Here is a 19,486-nt window from a genome sequence, read left to right on the forward strand (position 1 = left end):
TGAGTTCTGCCCAAACACTGAAAAAAAACAAAGCACAGATTCCCTGAATGAGATTTATATGGTACAGTATATCACAGGATTTAAATATCTTTCACAGTGCATCAGTTTTGCACCTGAGGCGGTGAGACAGTTGTTCTGTTTGAAATTAGCCGATCAATGACATGATTGACAAAGAAGGCGTTTGGTATGCACTGAGGAAATCGGCAGGGTCACTGTGTCATTAGCATATTGCAAAAACGTGTCGATCAACTCTGCATGGCTTTACCCTTTTCATCCACCAACGGATCTGTCTTCATTTGTGTCTGCATACAAAGGTCTGGGTTGCCTTTAAAATGATCCAGAAAGGTCATAGACTTCATAGGTTTCTTTCTGAAGGAGAGAAAGATGGGCGATGAGGGGAAATACTTTGAATATTGCATCTCAGCATTTAAAAAGCCATGACTATGCATAAGGTACCTGCATGACGGACCCCAGGGAGAGTCAGCGGACCTCCTAAAGGTTCTTTTTAATACCCTGAGGGGATAACATGCAGAGAGCAGCTCTTCAGATGGTATCTGCAATTGTTACATGACATTGGGTAATGAAAGTGATCTCCTTGAACTAAAACATGGCTTAGAAAAAAGGAAAATGATTCAGCACATTTGTCTTTGTGACTTTACATGCTGTCAAAATGTGACACTCATTTGATGTGTCTGTCTTTCAGCACCACTTGTGGATTCAAACTCCATCCACAGTGGGTCAGCCATGCTGATGCTGCTCACTGTGGTATTTGTTGGTTTAGCTGCATTTTTCATCTACAAATTCAAAAGGTGTGTTCACTGGAGTATGAAAGTGCATTTTATTGAATTAACCCACAAATTAGAAACAATTTGTCTTTGTTTTTGCTGGTGAAAACCTTACATAGTTGCGCTGCTATCTTCCTGTCATTAGGAAAATCCCTTGGATCAATGTCCAGACCGAGGACAGTCATGAGAAGGAACCAGAAGTGATCAGTACAGTCGGCCAGAATGACAACATGTCCAAGGTCAAGCTTAGTGAGTTTCCCTCTCAGAAAGAACTCATGGAAAAGGAGCTGGAGGCCAGGAGCAGAGGTATGTCAGCTACATGATTACTATTTTACCACCATTTACTATGATTATTTGTTACAGTATTTTAAGTGGATGTATTTCAGGATTTTGAAAAAAAGACTACACGACAGCTGTGAGGCTAATTTTTATGCCAAAACTAAATTAAATACAGAATATTAATATCTGTGTACAACTCAGACACATTAGGATTTAAAGGATGACTGCCACTGTAAGAGACTGATACTGATTAACATTTTATTGCCATAAAAAAACGTGTCACTGAGCATCTGTTTTGAATAAATTTTAACTGTATTTGGTGCAGTGCCAAGGATTTGATTCATACAATAAAAAGACATGTAGAAGCTTTTCTTTGACTGACGCTACTTTACACCAAAGCGCAGCACACATCTGAGGTGCAAATTGCACAACTACAGCGTCTGCACGTTAACCAGATGTCACGATGACAAGTTAACTTTCTGATTGCTGTGGCTGACATCCACTGCGATGTCTTTCAGATGAGCACTATTCAGTCCCCGCAGACAGGGTAGACTATTTGACAAAGGTATCATTGCAGTGCTCTTGACACAGACATGTGGGCTGCAGGCCTTTTTTTCTGGTCACTCAGCACTTTGGCTATTCTTCATTTCACAGCTGTTTCTGCCTTCTTTCCAAGTCCTTGCTGATCGGGAACAAATTAACTCCTTTTTGGTTTTTCAGAGTGTTTATTTACAAAAGGGCAGATCCGCATGGGGCCTTTGATTTCAGGCTTGCTAGATTAAATGAATTCACAACCTGCTGTTTAAAGACTTCATTAATACTCTGAGGCTTGGTTTCATTCTCATGCAGTCTGATTTTGGCTGGGATACAAATGCTCCCAATCCATCCAAGTATACAGTAAGGTCTAGATCTATCATCTGTTTTCAAATGAGCTCACTATTGCAGGTTACTCTCCAGCTCACTGCAGGAATAATCATTCATCCATTTTGAATTTTGAATATTGCCTTCATTGGTTTATTTGCAGAGTTTATAAAATATGGAGGGTACTTCTTGTGACTTATTGTTACAGTTTCACTATGAATAATGTTAAGTGTAGATTTCATTATATTTAAACAATACCTACTATATCCCTCCCAGAATATTTCATTGCCTTTAAGGAAGGTCTTGCTCCAGCTTATCTGAAACATGCACCTCACCAGGGTTAAAACATTAACTGGTTTGAATTTAATTAATGTCTGAGTTCAGTGATTTTATGTGTTCTCATTTTATCCCAAATAGCTTCGCAAGAAGAAGAAGAACCTGCTAGTCATTGATAGTTCTCACAGCTCTGCCATAGTCAGGAAGTACAATCAGAATTCATGAACATTAAAATGAAGATTTGAACATTTAAAACTAGATTTGACAGATTAAAATCATTAATTTAATTTACGTTAATGCCAATTGGTTCTGAATGATTAACATGATGGCTCACATGGGCTCATGTATCATACTAACTAGAAATGTGCAGTTCAGTTGAAATGTGAATTAATTAAACTAAGATTCAGGATTGCTCTGTATAGATTCAACATGGCAGGAGGTTTTCAGAACAGGTTTAGCAATGAGGTCAGTATTTCCCAACTTCAGACACAAAATAAATGCTAGAAAAAATGGGCTATTTACATAACCACAGTTCTATGAGAAGTATGAATCAGTCTCTTGCTTCTGTGAGGAAGAAGTTAACTTTTTTCAAATAAAGGATGGTGTAATGTCAGCCAAGTATACAGAGGGCAGTTCGCCTCCCTTCCCCCTGATCAGCTCTTTCGCAGCCAATCTGGGCTGGCGTAGTGTGATAGATGAGCTCCTGAAGCTCAGGAGACATCCGTACAGATTTAATCTTTCAGATCTTAAAGGTAGAGTCAGTCATTCTGCAGAAAGATTGTTAATATTTGAATCAAACGCCCAAAGAAATACACCCCTACCTTCATACTCGTTCAGAAGCTCCGCCCCCCAAATTCATGGATGTACATTGCCAAACCAACCACCAAAAGAGAAATATGGCGGATTCCAGAGCGATGCATCAGCTGTGGAGTCACTTCTGTTCTTCTCACACTTTATCACGAGCAGAAAGAAATTTGGTCTCATGTGAGCACAACAGTCCAGCCACACTCTACACCTCTCTGCAGCCTCCACACTTCTCACTCGACCTGCGTTCAGCGTCTCTGTCCACAGAAGCAGCCGTCTGTCAGCTGCAGCTCCTGGAGAGTTGAGAGAACAGCAGCCGGACAAACTGCCTTCACCAGGCTGACTGACAGCAGAAATTTACTGAACCAAAATAGTTTGCATGTCAGCTCAATGGAAAGAAATCCACAGTGTTTGTATTTATGATTCATTGATACAGTTGATAAGTTGAAAACACATATACAGCAGGATATTTGTGTGATTTAAACAGCTGCCTGCTCAGATTACGCTTCACTAAACACGACAGAAACAGACTTGGAGCGTAAAAAAACGTGGGTGTCTCTGTGAGACTGTCTCTGATTCAGTGTGGATTGACACATTTAATAAAATGGAAGCATATCTGTTCCTAGAAAAAACACTTTCTATGTGAATTGGCCACGGCCTCTCTCTCCAGTTCACCAGCCCTCCTCCACCATTCAGCGGGTGCTGGTGACAGGAAACTGTCATGTCCCCACACAGACAGTTGCTCTGATGACTTCCCCCTGTCCTGTGCATGAGCATGAACACTCCCTGCTGCTGATTGGAGTAGTGTTTTGTGGCTCTCCCCCGAGCCACTGTGTTTACATGCCAATTTACAGAGCCAGTGCTGTGTATGGACACCAGATTTTTTTTTCAGCGCACACAGAAGGGACAGCTAGCGGATCATGAGGAGGTATTCGCTGAATTCGACAAAAAGTGTATTGAATTAGAATCGCTGACTCTACCTTTAATTTTAAACTTGATTTTATGAATTGTGATTTTGCTACAGACTTCTCCTAACAGAACTAGTCTAGTCTTAAAACATGCTTCATGTAAAAAGCAAGTTCACATAGATCACGTTTTCTTTGGCAAATCTGGATTGACTGCCAGATCTTTACCTTGATGAATTTACTGCCAGCTTATTAGCTATATGAGAAAACATGAAATTGGCTTTATGACGCTTTATACAAATCACTGAATTTAAACTACTGGTACAGTTGAGAGATAAAAGTTCTACCTTTGAATAGACCAGTGTCTGCACAATCTGAACGAAGTCTTATCATCCCTCCATCACCAGCTCAGCCCTGCTTGGATAGGCCGTGTTCTCACAGTAAGACAAGAGGGGGCTTGTTAACCAAAATCCATGAGTGATTAATTTATAGTTAAGTGTAGAAGCTTGTTTGATCTTCAAGTACAAAGATTAAAGAAGACTAGAGTGAAATTTGAGTTGTTTGGTTCATGTTACAACCATGTATTACTTTGCAAAATCACTGTCATGTAAATGAAACCCAAATATCACAGATTTACACTCAAAGTTATATTTGCAAAGGAGATGACTTCACAGACGCATATCAAGTATTTTATTATCATATCCTTAAAGCTAAACTAACAACTGGTGATGTGCATGATGCCAAAGCAGTTGACTATCCCTGTATTTAGTCTGTTTTATTATTTGTTTGCATGTTTACAGGAGGAATTGGAAGAAATATGGAAAGAATTGTAACAAGGGAATTCCCAAACTGTACTAATGTCTAAGACATGCACTCTGTTACTGAGTAAGTACAGATTATTGTGTTTCAATCGTGCTGAAATTGTTTGCTTTGTTGGCATTGTTTTTGTTAATATTTCACGCTGTTAGCTGCTGTCATTCAAAGTCATGTTTTTTTTTAACTCACATAGATAGAGTAAGTATCTACTTTATAATACAATGATTAATCGATTAGTCCAGACTTGAGGGCCTCTATTTTGAGTGCGGTGAAACACCACAATTGGATGAAAACTGCAGCGCCCAGCAGCGTTTTCACACAGATGCTCACAATATGTCCAGTTATGTTAGCAATGTTCAGCTGACATTGTGCATTTTGGGCGAATGCTTTACTGCCTGTGACAAACAGTATCTTCATTGTTCTTAATTTGGATGATGTCAACATAGGAAGCACAGACTGAGTTGCTTTAATAAAACACAGTGGGCTGCTATAAAAACAATGCGAGTACACCATCAATACCATGTACACACTGGTAAGTAAAAGATATAGTATGCATAGGTTTTACTGCATACATATATTTTTTGATAAAGTTTGATAAAAGTCACTTTAAATTCAATATTTAATGACAGAGAATGATCATGACTTACTAAAAGGATATTTAGGCCCTCAAGGAATATTATGATAATATCATACAGGGCTTGAAATGGTTTAATAACTAATTTAAAGTAAAAAAAAAAAAAAAAAAAGTTACAGCTCTTGGTAATAATGTTTTCCTCTTAGCATAATGTTTGCCTATAACACAAACAAATTGAACCATCAGGCTATAAAGTTTGTCAAGTGAAACCTTTTTATTTTGTTTTTGTAATTTTGTTTCTTTTCTGTGCAACTCAAATAACAAAAAGTTAGCTGCTAAGGCAGAACACATGTTGCTTATATGTCTGTCCATAAGACAGAAATATAATTAAAAAGTAATCTTAAGTTTAATTATCATTTCATTATGACAAGGGAAATGGGATTTGTTAAGCAAACCAATTCAACTCCATGCTCTGCATAAACATAAATATTTACCGCCCTATAACTAGAGGCCTTTTGAGTTTTAAATATAATGAATATATAATAATTTCTAAATCTGACTGTTGTGAATGCTTATAAGACAGATATGTGTAATTGGTTTTACTCTGTAAGATAACATGGTGCTTTCAATGACTGTTTCTCAGATGAAGGTACACAACAGAATATGGTCTGAAGCTGTATGGACATGAAGGTCTGGCCTTAGAAATGGAAATATCGAAAACATGTACATAGAATAAGATGGAATGTAAATCTATACAGTAGCTTCATCCCTACTTTATTGTAAAGTCAACCCACTGAACAGGCGGTAGTATGTTTCCATGACCTTCAGTCCCACAATAAGCTGTATGTCCTATTTTATACTTACTTTGCTTTCAACAGTAGCATGCCCTAATTAACTGTGATAAGAGACTGAAGACTTATATTAGGGTGAGCAAGTACTGTATATATCATGGTGACTTTAAAGTTTACTTGACTCAAATTATTAAACACCTTGTCTAATAGTCTAGTTGTGCAATTGCCAAAAGTTGTGCATGATCTATAATATTGTTCATTTTTGTCGAAGATATAAAATCATCTTGTTTTGAATCATATTTCTTACTGTGAACAAATTGCCATTTTGAAATTGTTCTAAATAAATGTATTTTTATATGGAATCATGTTTTTCTTCTCTGCATGCACCTACACTATGTGTTGTAATGGAATATGATTAGACAAGATTATATTATGGTTTATACTCTTCTTGTTTCTCCAAGCAAAAGGATGCCAAGACAGATTGTTTGGTTGTCAGTAATGCCTGTCAGTGAATGAGAAATGTCTTCATTGTCGTGACATAAACCTGAAAACAAATGGGTTCACGAAGCCTTGTTTTTACAACGTTGTCTTATCTGAAACACAGGTGCCTTGTAGCAGCCAGTGTATCAGTCTCAGCATACCTCTTTTAATGATCTCTCAAAGGCTCTGAAGTAGACTTTAATGGGCAGAAGTGTGATAACACCCATGTGAAGATTCCCATCTGACACTCAGACTGAGCTTCACTTTACCTCTATCACTCTATCACTCAGGTTGCCAATTACAAATGGTTTCTATTTAATGGGAACAATTACTGAAGCTGTAGTCGAATGATGAGAAACAGATGATTTTGTGAAAGAACTAGTAGTCTAGAGTATTGCTTCTTCTCTGTCCTCAGACACAGCAAGAAAAGTGTTGCGAATTAAAACGGCAAAGAGGCAGCTAGGTCGGGGGACATCGCTGTGTGGCTGATTGGCTGAAATAACTCTTCACACACAAAGCCGCAGCAACAAGGCCCTTGTTCCTCTGTTTTGCATTTTGTTTGCCACTTCAACAGCTTCATATGACACACCAATCTTCATCACTCCAACAGCTATCAACGCCCCGAGAGTCTTATTCTTGCTCCTACTCTCAGTCTAAATTAACACCAAGGCCTTTCTCTAACGGCCCTGGGATGTTCCGCATTGCACAATCAAATTGAACGGTGACAATCACTAATGGATGATTCGTTGCAGCCAGACACTGTAATGTAGCACTCAATGAAAGGAAACACGCTCATCAATTTCACACTGTGGCTAACACAATATTGCTGTGGGTTATTGTTGTGGGACATTTTTCATTCAAGGTGCTACTCAGTCTGGGAAAATCTTCCTTGATTATGTGTGTGTGTGTGTGTGTGTGTGTGTATGTGTGTTGATTTCCTGGAGAGGGGATAATTAATTTGTTGCACAGTGGGAGAGTCAAGGAACCAGCCCATTAGAATCACTCCAGGCTACTTGGTGCTTTTCATTGTCCTCCCGCTTGGCCCCATTGTATCATGCATATGACTGCACTGAAACTTTGGCATGCTAAGCAACACTTGTTAGAGACAAAGCAGAAAAAACAACATATTTGACAAAGTGAAAGCGCCTGTCGATCAAAACTACCAATTTCTGTGACAGACTCATAGCAAGCTGAAGTGAAGTCATAGTTTTGCTCTTCATGAAGTCTGCTGATTGACTAAATCAAAGGTCAAACACAACAGCCGCAGTCAACTACATGGATTTTAACAGATCAGAGACAGCAAAAATGAGCTGTTTATCGTTGTGTTTCTGCTTTATTCCGCAACCATGGTTACTTCTGCAAGGTTAGATGAAAAACACACTAACAACCCACTGAATAATCACGTTACTTGTAATGAATGAGTTGCCTAGCCTCTGAGAAACATTTTCTAACATTTAATTTTTTTCTCCTAATTAAGACGTATTTTTAGTATCTTGAAAGAGGAAGAAAAAAAAAACATCATGCAAATATGTTCACAATTGTATTCACAGGTTGATTATTGGGGCTTAACAAAAATCTGTTAAGTAAATTACAAGCACAAAATAAAACTTCACTGATATCGGTGCGGAGAGAGCATTCATCTGATGACGAGTTATTTATGCTTCAGGCTCAATCGGAGCATTGGAGGGAGGAAGTATGGAGAAGCCTCTAGTCAATTTGTCCCGCTGACATACGATGCTGACAACACTTAAAAAGAAAAGTTTGATGAAGAAGAACTTCAGTACTTATACCAAAGAGACAGCAGCTGACCAAAGCTCTGTGCGTAGGCTGAGCCTTGTTGACAGGAGATACGTCTTCTCTATCTCTGTGTCCCTCGCAGCTAGAGAGATGAACAAATTTGCAGCCTTTTGTCCGCTGAGTCCTTGGGGCAAACCTAGAATAAACTGCAGGCTCCTCTGCATTAATGTAAACTGAGGAAAAATGCCATGTGTTGATGTTGACATCGTCACGGTAGATAAACAGTCCAGCGTAAATAAAAGGTACATTTAAAACAACCTGAATAAAGAACATGTTTCCATTCAAATCGGTTACAGTTTCAGTGTTGTGATAGATCCTTTAACAAAGCAGCCCAACCTTCCCAGTGAGATCAGTTCAAAGAAAAGCAACAAAACAAATTTCTATCTGTGTCAAGGAGTCTTAACTTTGTGGTGGTAAATCTGGTATCTGCGTCAAAAGAATAGCTAATAAATCTTGAACTAATAAGTAATTATTTAACATATGGATGTGGCACTGTAGTACTTTTTTACTGCATTACAGCAAGTGTTTGCTGCACTGTCGTTAACACGGGAATTATTCAGAAAATTTACATTTTGTTCTCTTTGTAGAAACCAGAATTCACAAGGAATGCTCCTGGCAACAACAACAAAAAAAAATGTGTTTGAAAAGTTTAAAAGTCACTGCATTGTTTAACAGTCGAACTGAAAACAATCAAATATAAGATTTCTGCTGCAACAATAATCCATATGCATGATTTACATGAGACAGAAGATTTGTGTATAATCTGTTTTAGAGTAGGTTTAACATTTATCATTCCAGTGCCACTAAAACAACTCAAGTCCCCTAAGCAACAGGGATTTCTGTTGCACAAACAAGAGGGAGTTCTCATATATACCTATCTAGTATATCCATTTTGATCTTCTGCTCTTATTTTTGCTATGACATATATAACATTTTGAGCGACAAAGAGACAGGCTTGATGGAATACACAGATCTGGGACTCGGAGCCATCCTTCATCTCCTGGATATTGCAAGCTTTCATTTGATGAGAATCTTCTGATAAGATTTACTGATTGTACAGAGCTTAATGAATCTGGTTCCCTCACTGTCTTACTCAGATAAGCTATTTCCACATAGTTAAACAAACTCAACTTCACAAACACAAGCCCGAAGAACAGAAATATGAGCATATTTGGAGATATTATTATACATCACTTCTGTTCTGCTGTTTGATATTTTCATATTTGAGCAGACGCAGCTGTAACCAGCTGAGACAAATAACTTTTACTTTTCCATTATGGATGTACATTATTTACATAAAAAGATCAATGTCCTTGCAAAAATACAAGTATTTTCAGTCAAAAAGTGTCCCTTTTCAAGAAGCAAGTATAAATCTGTACAGTCTCCTCAGAGGGATTAGGCAGCACAGTGTGAACTGGTCCATCCATGCATGGGTAGCAAAACACTCGAGACCATTCATTGTGACCGTGGTTTCATAGCTTGCTGGAAGTAACTGCCAAAGAAGATGTATTGCTTTCGAGTCGGTCATAGACTCTCAACATTAAAACACATGGGGCGCTTCATCAGAGAGCTTGATGTCTGTGTGAGATGGCAGGTAGCCTGGCAAGGGAGAAGAAAGAAAAAAGACAGGAGGAATTTTATGTAGCTATTTGCATAAGGGTGTATTTTTGCAGGGAAACACATTTATCTTGGATGGGTCGATTGTTTAGCTACCGGTAGAGGTAAATCAACTGGAACTTCATAGATATTTCTTGATGAAAATGCTTTCACAACTCCGCTACTTTCCTGATGCACAAATTATTTTATTGGGTCAAATAATTCACCTAGACATTCTCATCACTTTAGCTTGCACTCGATTGTGCCTTACTTACTTGTGAATACTAATACGTCTCTATGACAAACTCAGGTAGGCAAATACATAAATATACAGCACATAATAATAACTATGTCTTGACAACTCATATAATAATATGGGGAGAGGAAGAAATAGCATCAGCACTTAACAATAAGTGAATATCAAGTTTTCCTCCCCTGTCAGTGAGCTTCAACGAATGACCACTGTTCCTCTTTAGCAATTCTATTTTTAATATACTGTCGTGACTTTTGTGGCAACTTTCTTGGCGAAAGAGATGGTTCACCCAGTTCAAAACACTTCCTCTCACTTACCCCTTATGGTACGTAACTACAGTATGGTTTCTGAGCTGAAGTTTGGAGATGTCAGTATTTAAACATGAGCAGAGAGACACATATTGTAAGTGGTGAATGTGATCGATGCTGCAGTTTGTAGTTTGTACAAAATAACCTGAAGGCATATTGCTGGTTTTTAATCCGTGTCATGCCAAACATTTGACCTATCCCACATGGGATTATAAAACACCTCTATATATCAAATATCAAAACTGTAAAATTAGATATTTGGGTAACACACAGATAAAATGTAAGTAAGATTATATGAACATCTGTTTGATTGTACATCAAATAGCAGAAGAAAGACAAGAAATGCTATAAGCCTAATTTTGTTTTCTAGGCTTTCTCCAAGTAACTATCTCAACCAAACTTAAATGTTTTGTATGCGAATGGCAGGTGATCACACAAAGACAGGAATCACATCTGTGAATGTATTAGATATGAATAAAAATAGGATGTAATGTGACTATTCTTTTACTCTGGATAATCCACAAACATTGGAGCTACTTTCTACTTTCTAGTCTGTTTGAAAATTGTTCACAGTGTGTTCTGTGGATAATCCAAAGTAATGGAGAAACAGTTTCAGAGAAGAAACAAACACAAATTCATTCTCCTTCACTGTACTGTGGTGGAGGAAGTAAATTCTGAGATGGATAAAATTTCAAAACCTTGATAAATAAATCTAAAACTATCTGGACGGCTAGATGCCACTTGAGGTGAATGAGTACATATGTATTTTTGTAAGATGGGTGAACTGACCTTTTATGTAATTCTGCTGTTTTTATTACACCACATCAAATGTTTAGATACCTGTTTTGTCGCTTTAAAAACCAACACGTTCAATGCAGATAATGACTAGAGTGATAGAATACAACACTACATAAAGTTGTCAACATTGTTCAACATATACTGAAAAAAATGTGAAAATAATCCCTATGGATACTTGAAGAATGCCTGCAGCTTTAAAGAAGAAATAGACACACCAATACCTCTGCTTTTTGAGTCTAACTGTACATCCACATGATCCAGCGAGGTCAGCTTATCCCCCTCAGGGTTTGGGACGGCTATGGAGGTCACTGTCGGGATGACCTCTTGTTCTTTGTCAGGTTGCTCCGCTGTATATGTGTTGATGCCTGGGATCTTCCTATAGGTTGTGCAGAGGAGAAAAAAAAGAGAAAAGATGATAAAAAAAAAGGCAAGTTAATGGAGACCTGCCATCAGGTCTGTTTCACTAATGCTTTCACTACACATAATGTGTCACACTATTTTTAACTGTTAAGGATGGGAGAGGATTGCTTGAAAGCTGGAAACTAGGGCGTTTTGCATTCCTCTGGGCATTGCACTCTCACTTTCATATTGTTCACCTCAGTTTTCAATCAATTTTTCATCCCCTCAGATGCACCCCCAATTCTGCTTAAAACTAGCATCTTGCATTTCTAATTTCAGATTCTCCCCTCGTGGCTTTGTGCTGCAGCTGTGCTGCTGTGACATTTGAGGCGGATTTTCAAACTCAGAATTGATTTTTTAATGTAGTAATTATGATCCTGAAAGTTACAGTAAGTCATGTTTTTACTTTGTAATGAGTAAAATTCTGCAAACTACAGACGAACTAAAGCATTTCACTGTGATTGGCATGAGGATTACCTGCAGTAGAGGATGCTATTTACTGTATGCCCCTCACTGTATAATATATGTTGTCTCAGGACTTATCTCCTCAACCTTTCCTGCCATGCTGCAGAGTATGCCTCACCTTGAATGGTTGTGTTTAGCATTTCCGAAAGGTCAACCCTCACATTGTCAGATAGATGAATATTGATAACTGCAGGTCTCTGACACCCATTCAGCACTCTGGGAGAATTGATTAGACTGTCATTCCCTGTAATATTCTGCAGATTGAGACAGAGGGGAATTGTCTCATTTCTCGAGCTATTATTGTGTCGTGGCTGTCCATAACTCAGAGATATATGGAGTCTGAATACTTCTGGAAAGTTTTAGGAGTTCAGGAGTGAGGTGCTTACTTGTAGATAATGGGGCCTGCTCTAAACAGGGCCGTTATGCAAACACACGCATAAACAAAACGACATCATAGATATTTGCAATGATATGAGTCTGAAAAGCAGTTTCCTTTTGACTGTGCTCTATAATAGTTACGACGTATTATATTATATCCAGTATACTGTACCTTTTAAATTTATATATTACAAAGACAGCCAAGCCCATCAGTACGACTGACACAAGCATGATGACTGCAGTGCTGCTGTGACCACTATCACTGCTGTCCACAAGAGGAGCTTTGAAGGACAAAGAAGGAAAGAAAATGAGTGCACATGCAGTCCAAAAGAGGACAAATGCATATTTTTTATGTGTATATAATTATATAAAAATCTTATTATATAACAATGGAGAATCACAGCTGTCTTTTGTTGCTGACTGAGGCAGCAAATGCCCAAGCAACACTTTATCTTTTCTTCATCTTCGTCTCTAAACTGGAAGAAGTACACAATCTAATCTCATATAAGGAGCACCGAGAGAACCACCTGAATTTAACCTCTTTTCCAAAAATGGACGGTACAGCCGTTTATTCGGTTAGGTGTGCGGCAGAGACAGCATACTCACCTGGAGACAGCCGCGTGGCGTACACATTCACCTGCACTCCCGGTCTGAGTGTGAACTGGATGAGGTCTTGGTTCAGAGCACTTAGCAGAACCTGAGAAAGCTATGAGGAAGAGTGATAGAGCAGAGAAGACTGTTAGCGGCGGCTGCACAGCAATATTCTACAGTCATCAATATTTCAGCCTCAGTCATTTCATCCAACGGCCTGAATTATGAATCAGAATTTTTGCTTCCTTCTAAAGAGGAGCAAATGTTGATATGACACAAAAAACCAAACCTACCGCACCAAACCCAGCAGACTTTTAATGCCAATGGAAACCCTATCAGGTAAAAGGGCACTGTGCTTATGGTGTGGCAGTGACATTTAAAGAAATTAAATCTTTTGCTCTTTCTATCACAACAGGGACTTTTCCCACCTCCGATTCTTTGTTATATACCTATTTTCAAAAAAAAAAAAAAAAAGAAAAAAAAAAGCATGCACTGATTTAAAAAGTTCAGTGAGGCAAAGCTATTGGAGATCAAAGTATTTTCTAATATCATAAAATTGCTGTTTTAATTTTCCTCCCTGATGTGCCTCAAGTTCCACTGCTTTTCACACCTAGATGAAGCAGTCATTTAACAAGAGACCAAAATGCCTTCCCAGAGCCCATTTGAGTCCTTAGCCATGCCTCACTAATTCCATCTCGCTCTTTCTAAAATCTTTCCACTGGTTAAAATTAGACTGCTCTACACAGTATGAATAATTACTTTTTGTTCTAGTGGCATATCAGGGTCAGTAAATCTATTACACATTTTAATAAGCTGCTCCACACATATACTCGACACATACACGTGTGTTTTGGGCGCACACACTCACTTAATGCATCCACATTGCAACTCATTCATTGGAGATTAGAACAGTGAACTGAAGATTTATTACCCCTATTGTCTATGTGGTTCTGCCAGGTAATCAGACAGGATCCAGATAAATACATCTCTTTAATTCCCAATCCAGGCCACCTGCCCCAGTTTGTCTCCTTTCTTGACGGTGCCAATTATATGATGCATCAATGTAATTAAATACCTATTAACTTAGTTCAAGACTGACTGTGAGCCAGCAAAATTATGTTTACTTGTGATACATCTCTTATGATGAACAAATTAGTTTGTCTAGCTGTTGTTTCAAAGACAACCCTGTTTTATTGTTTTGTTTACATATTTAATAGCTTTTTAGAGATCAGTTTTGAGTGTGCCATAGAAGACACAGAGATCTTATTTTGCTGTAAGAAAACAATAAAATACATGCAGCACTGTGACTTGATATGTTTATGATGTTAATACTATGTAAAGGTTTATGCAAGTTTCAAAACTTCTAAAAAAGTGACAATGACAGTATGGCATGTACTGAGATACTGTGTGTTATTTCACTGCTGATGCTGGTTTAGTGCTTTTACATGGGAAGACACTGCCCTCTAGTGTTGACATCATGCATTACTCCTCAGGAGGGATGAAATACAAAAAGCATGTGTGGCAACATTACGTCATTAAGCACAAAAGCAATAAAGACATAAAATATAATTTAAAAAAGCTTAAGCTACTGTGATACAATGAATCAATTCAGGGGAAAAGTTTGTTTGTTTGTTTGGTGGCAAAGAAAAAAAAACATAAATTAACAATTAAAGTTTGTATTGCCTGATTAAATCATTACAAAATGATGAATGCAGTAAAATTGAGAACATGTTCTTTAATTGAATGACTCTGCAGGGAATCTAAACAGTGTACTTTAAAATGTGGAATATAAATGAGGAGGATGTGTTGTGTAGCTATATTAGATGAAATGGATCTTGTGTGCCTGCATGCTAATAACAGTGAGGCTATAGAAAACATATTCCTCTTGTTCTCTTTGTTTTCACTTAATGGACCACATCAGAGTTTCTGCATGTTTTAGCCCAATTAGTGCAAAAAAATGTATACTCTTCATTACTGCTGACCTTTTCCGAGGCATACCATAGTGATTTCCTAACCTACCAGGCAGCCATTGTTGTCCATTCTTTCCACTGCAGTATTAAAATACATTTGCAAAGACTTTAAACTTGGTTGACTTAGGTAATCCATCACAATGAGCATCATGTCTGCATTTGTTTTTGTCAAAGTTAACCTTATTGTTGCGTGGCAATGGAGTGCAGACTTTCCAAATCAGGCTGCACTTAAAACTGCGTTACCATGCAACGATAATGTAACTTTGACAAAAATAAATGAGAGCAGACATAATGCTCATTGTGATGTATTGCCTCACTGAAAGAAGTTTTAAGTTAAGTTTTAGTCTCTAAAAGTAGATTTTCATGCTGTGCTGAAATGAACGGAAACCAATGACTGAAGAAAGAGGATTTAAGTGTATATAAAATGTACAACGTTGTGCAAAAGAACTGGAAAATGATTAATACCAATGTAAATGTTTGATTCTCAGCCTCTTGTTAAATAGATTTTGTATCTCAAGAGACTGAAAAGTAAAATATATGAGTAAAACATAGAAGAAAATGGGCCATATAATGTAAATACATGGGTTGGTCAATATACATCTGTATAGAAATGTACTAGTTTTATGGCTTTACGATCTTTCCAAAAAGTCAGAGACAAGAGTATTTTTTCAAGTACAAGTATCTTTTCACTGTATCTTGAATACTGTGCACAAATACTTTAAGTGCTGTGCTGTGCCGTTAAAATGTAATCTCCTGGTGAGAGAAACGTCAAAATCATAAAATATGTTCTCTTTTTAAAACAAAATCGTTTAAACTCAGAAGTGTTGCATGACAAACTAAAGGACAGTAAAGGGATGTTTTCTCTAGAGAAAGTCTCCTGACTTCCTCAGCGTACTTTTGTGCACTTTTAATTATCGCAGAAAACCACATTATACTGAACATCTGCCACAGGCCATTAAAATGATTAGACAAGGCAGTACCTGATCCAGGTGTGCCCACTTTTCATCCATGGCTCCATCTCTTGACGTCCTCTCAGGCACAATGAAAATCTCCGCTGTGGTTGGTAAACCTGGAAGCACTGTGACCAGGAGCTGATCTTCACTGATACCTGTGACCTTTAATAATAACAACAAAACCTCACTAAAAGGCCTTTTAATTGACACTGTTTTGGGTGATATTCTACGCTACGCCCTGCGATATGATTCTTGGGGGTCGACTGTATAAATAAGTAAATGGTGTTGGCTTTCTGCTTCATATATCATTTGCCTAAGTACCAGTCACTGTCAACATATAATGCACAAATCAGCTGGAACATGCAAGTTCAATTTGACAGTCTTTGGTAAAGGCCAGGGCTTTTAGTGCATTTATGCCATAACCAGAGGTCTCCTGTCAGTTTCCTGGTGTAAACTGTGGTAATATCTGACAAGACAGAAGGTCAAAGTGAATGTTTCATACTGAAGGCTACTGTAGGATATATATAGAGCTCACTATTCAGGTCTTTTACATAACATGCTGCTTTTTTGACATGCCCTATACATTCTGAGAGGGAAAACCAGATGCACTTAACCACATTTAGGCTCCCTTTACTTGAGGTTTTGGTGTTCTCTCGAGGCAATGGCATTCAGCTCTTTAGAAAGCAAATAGCAACTGCCATAGCAGTGCTTTTACTGCCCTTTAGTGTTTTGACAAGTTCAGTTCAAAGTGTGTACTAGTAATAATGATTTCAGGTGATGTACAATCAGCCCATAGAGGTTAACAACTAATTACAGAGCAAGTGAGGTTAAAGACACTGCAAGTAGTGGAGTGTAACACTTGACACAAGACCACACACATACATTACTAATGCAGCAGAACCAAGAATGGAAATGTTATTGGCTCACTGAACAGAGGCTTGAATTTTTCACTCCAGGCTAGTGCAAAGCTGTTAACTGCCAGAATCTGAATGAGGTCCTCTGGATTTTAGCTCATTCCTGATTATATTATGGTTTTTATAATATGAGAGAGCAGCTGCATAACTGACCTGAACCATAGAGCTCTTCACCACTCTCCCGATGTCCTCTCTCCACTCAGACACCCCGGGGTTCAGCTCATCCAAATTAGAAGAAAAGGCCAAAACATGCGACCGGAAATAATCTGAAATGCAAGCAGAAATCTGAATCAGACTTAATATTCTTTCTTACCTCTTGATGTGGGAGCCCTCCTCACGAAAATCCAGTTCAGTAATCAAATAACCCTACCCCTGATTGTAAGGTTGCCTGCACAGAGTAGAATCTGTTTTTCATCAGATAATATGGGTATGATAAGCTTACATGGCAACATGATTGCCCAATAGAAATTGATAATGAGGATTGGACATACAGTATTTCTGTCTCAAAGTTCATAAATGTTCATATTAATCATAACTTCAATTAATGCTTTTTAAGATGCTGCATGGATATACTATAACCTTGAGAAGATACATAAGATGAACAATATGTCATTATTATGTTCACATTGCAGTACAGAGGCCATTTTTTGCATATGTTTTGTCCTTTTAACCTTATTATGGAAATCTTTTGTTGTTATTCGTGTTTGTGCATACATCATTACACATGCACTTTGTTTATCAGGTACTATTAGATAGGACAGTCTATCTACTAGATAGTGCAGTTCACATGATGAATAAATAAATAAATATATATGTAGATATATATATATAAATCTCCCTCTCACCCCCCTCCCATGGGGGGGTGGTGATTTGTCTTCCTCAAGCTCGGGTCCTCTAGCAGAGGCCTGGGAGTTTGAGGGTTCTGCGCAGTGTCTTAGCTGTTCCTAGGACTGCGCTCTTCTGGACAGAGACCTCAGATGTTGTACCCGGAATCTGCTGGAGCCACTCTCCCAGTTTTACGGGTCACAGTCCCCAGTGCTCCAATTACCACTGGCACCACTGTTGCCTTTACTCCCCACATCCTTTCTAGCTCCTTTTTCAGCCCTTGGTATTTTTCGATCTTCTCGTGTTCCTTCTTCTTGATGTTGCTGTCGCTTGGGATTGCTACGTCTATCACCACTGCCTTCTTCTGTTGTTCGTCGATCAACATGATGTCCGGTTGGTTAGCCGTCACCAGCTGGTCAGTCTGGATCTGGAAGTCCCACAGGATCTTGGCTTGGTCATTCTCAACCACCTTAGGAGGTGTCTTCCATTGTGACCTTAGGACATCCAACCCATACTCAGTGCAGATGTTCCTGTACACTATGCCAGCCACTTGGTTATGGCGTTCCATGTACGCTGTTCCTGCCTTCATCTTACACCCTGCTATTATGTGCTGAACTGTCTCAGGAGCATCTTTGCACAGCCTGCACCTGGGGTCCTGTCTGGTGTGGTAGATCCCCGCCTCTATTGATCTTGTACTGAGTGCCTGTTCTTGTGCTGCCATGATTAGTGCCTCTGTGCTGTCCTTCAGTCCAGCCTTTTCCAGCCACCGTTAGGATTTCTTGATATCAGCCACTTCTTCTATCTGTCGGTGGTACATGCCGTGTAGGGGCTTGTCCCTCCATGATGGTTCCTCCTCCTCCTCTGCTGCCTGAGGTATTCACTTAGCAGTTCATCTTTGGGGGCCATCTTCCTGATGTATTCCTGGATGTTGGTTGTTTCGTCCTGGACAGTGGCTCTGACGCTCACCAGTCCGCGGCCTCCCTCGTTCTGCTTAGTGTACAGTCTCAGGGTGCTGGACTTGGGATGAAACCCTCCATGCATTGTGAGGAGCTTTCTTGTCTTGATAACAGTGGCCTCTATCTCCGTCTTTGGCCAGCTTATTATACCAGCGGGGTATCTGATGACTGGCAAGGAGTACGTGTTGATGGCCCGTATCTTGTTCTTCCCATTCAGCCGACTTTTCATGCACACACACATATATATATATATATATATATATACCATGAATTATGGCTGAGATTTTTTTGTCAAATATATATAAGCCATAATTCATGGTATATATATATATATATATATATATATGTGTGTGTGCATGTTCATATGAATTTTCATGTTTGGAAACATTAAGAAACTATTTCAACCAGAAACAAAAAGAGTATGTGTGTATGTGTGTTTATTTGTGTATATACAATTATGGATTCCCTTTGACACACTCTGTACAGAGCTTTCAGCCACATTTGGCTGAGGATGGCATTTTCACATCACCAGAATCCCACAGCTAGGTTATGTGATAACAACTAAACCATCTCCATGACAAGTGAACAAACTCCAACCACTGATCAAGACCATGAATTATGGCTGAGATTTTTTTTGTCAAAAGGCTTCAAAGGTTCAATAAAAACTTTTATTAATTCTCTCTCTCTATTTGTAGTTGCAAAAGTTTTCACT

At 38.5% G+C, this 19,486-nt stretch overlaps 2 protein-coding genes across 3 annotated transcripts in view; one reads left to right on the top strand and one right to left on the bottom strand.

Moving 5' to 3' along the window:
* Positions 1-6,427, top strand: part of sorcs3b (sortilin related VPS10 domain containing receptor 3b) — a 45,253-nt gene extending 38,826 nt beyond the window's left edge. The window contains exons 25-27 of the mRNA XM_044373547.1: positions 704-809; positions 931-1,091; positions 4,711-6,427. Coding sequence (XP_044229482.1) covers positions 704-809; positions 931-1,091; positions 4,711-4,775 — 332 coding nt within the window. The 3' untranslated portion in view covers positions 4,776-6,427. The remainder of the gene's footprint in view (positions 1-703; positions 810-930; positions 1,092-4,710) is intronic.
* A 1,671-nt stretch (positions 6,428-8,098) lies between these two features.
* Positions 8,099-19,486, bottom strand: part of LOC122997486 (VPS10 domain-containing receptor SorCS1-like) — a 44,766-nt gene continuing 33,378 nt past the window's right edge. For both annotated transcript variants that reach the window (XM_044373648.1, XM_044373649.1), the window contains exons 22-27: positions 17,147-17,259; positions 16,107-16,241; positions 13,172-13,271; positions 12,738-12,846; positions 11,545-11,699; positions 8,099-9,967 (exon numbers count right to left, since the gene is read on the bottom strand). In XM_044373648.1, the coding sequence (XP_044229583.1) occupies positions 9,909-9,967; positions 11,545-11,699; positions 12,738-12,846; positions 13,172-13,271; positions 16,107-16,241; positions 17,147-17,259 (671 nt within the window). In that variant the 3' untranslated portion in view covers positions 8,099-9,908. The remainder of the gene's footprint in view (positions 9,968-11,544; positions 11,700-12,737; positions 12,847-13,171; positions 13,272-16,106; positions 16,242-17,146; positions 17,260-19,486) is intronic.

Source organism: Thunnus albacares, chromosome 14 (genome assembly GCF_914725855.1).
Source record: "Thunnus albacares chromosome 14, fThuAlb1.1, whole genome shotgun sequence".
NCBI classification, from domain to species: Eukaryota; Metazoa; Chordata; class Actinopteri; order Scombriformes; family Scombridae; genus Thunnus; species Thunnus albacares.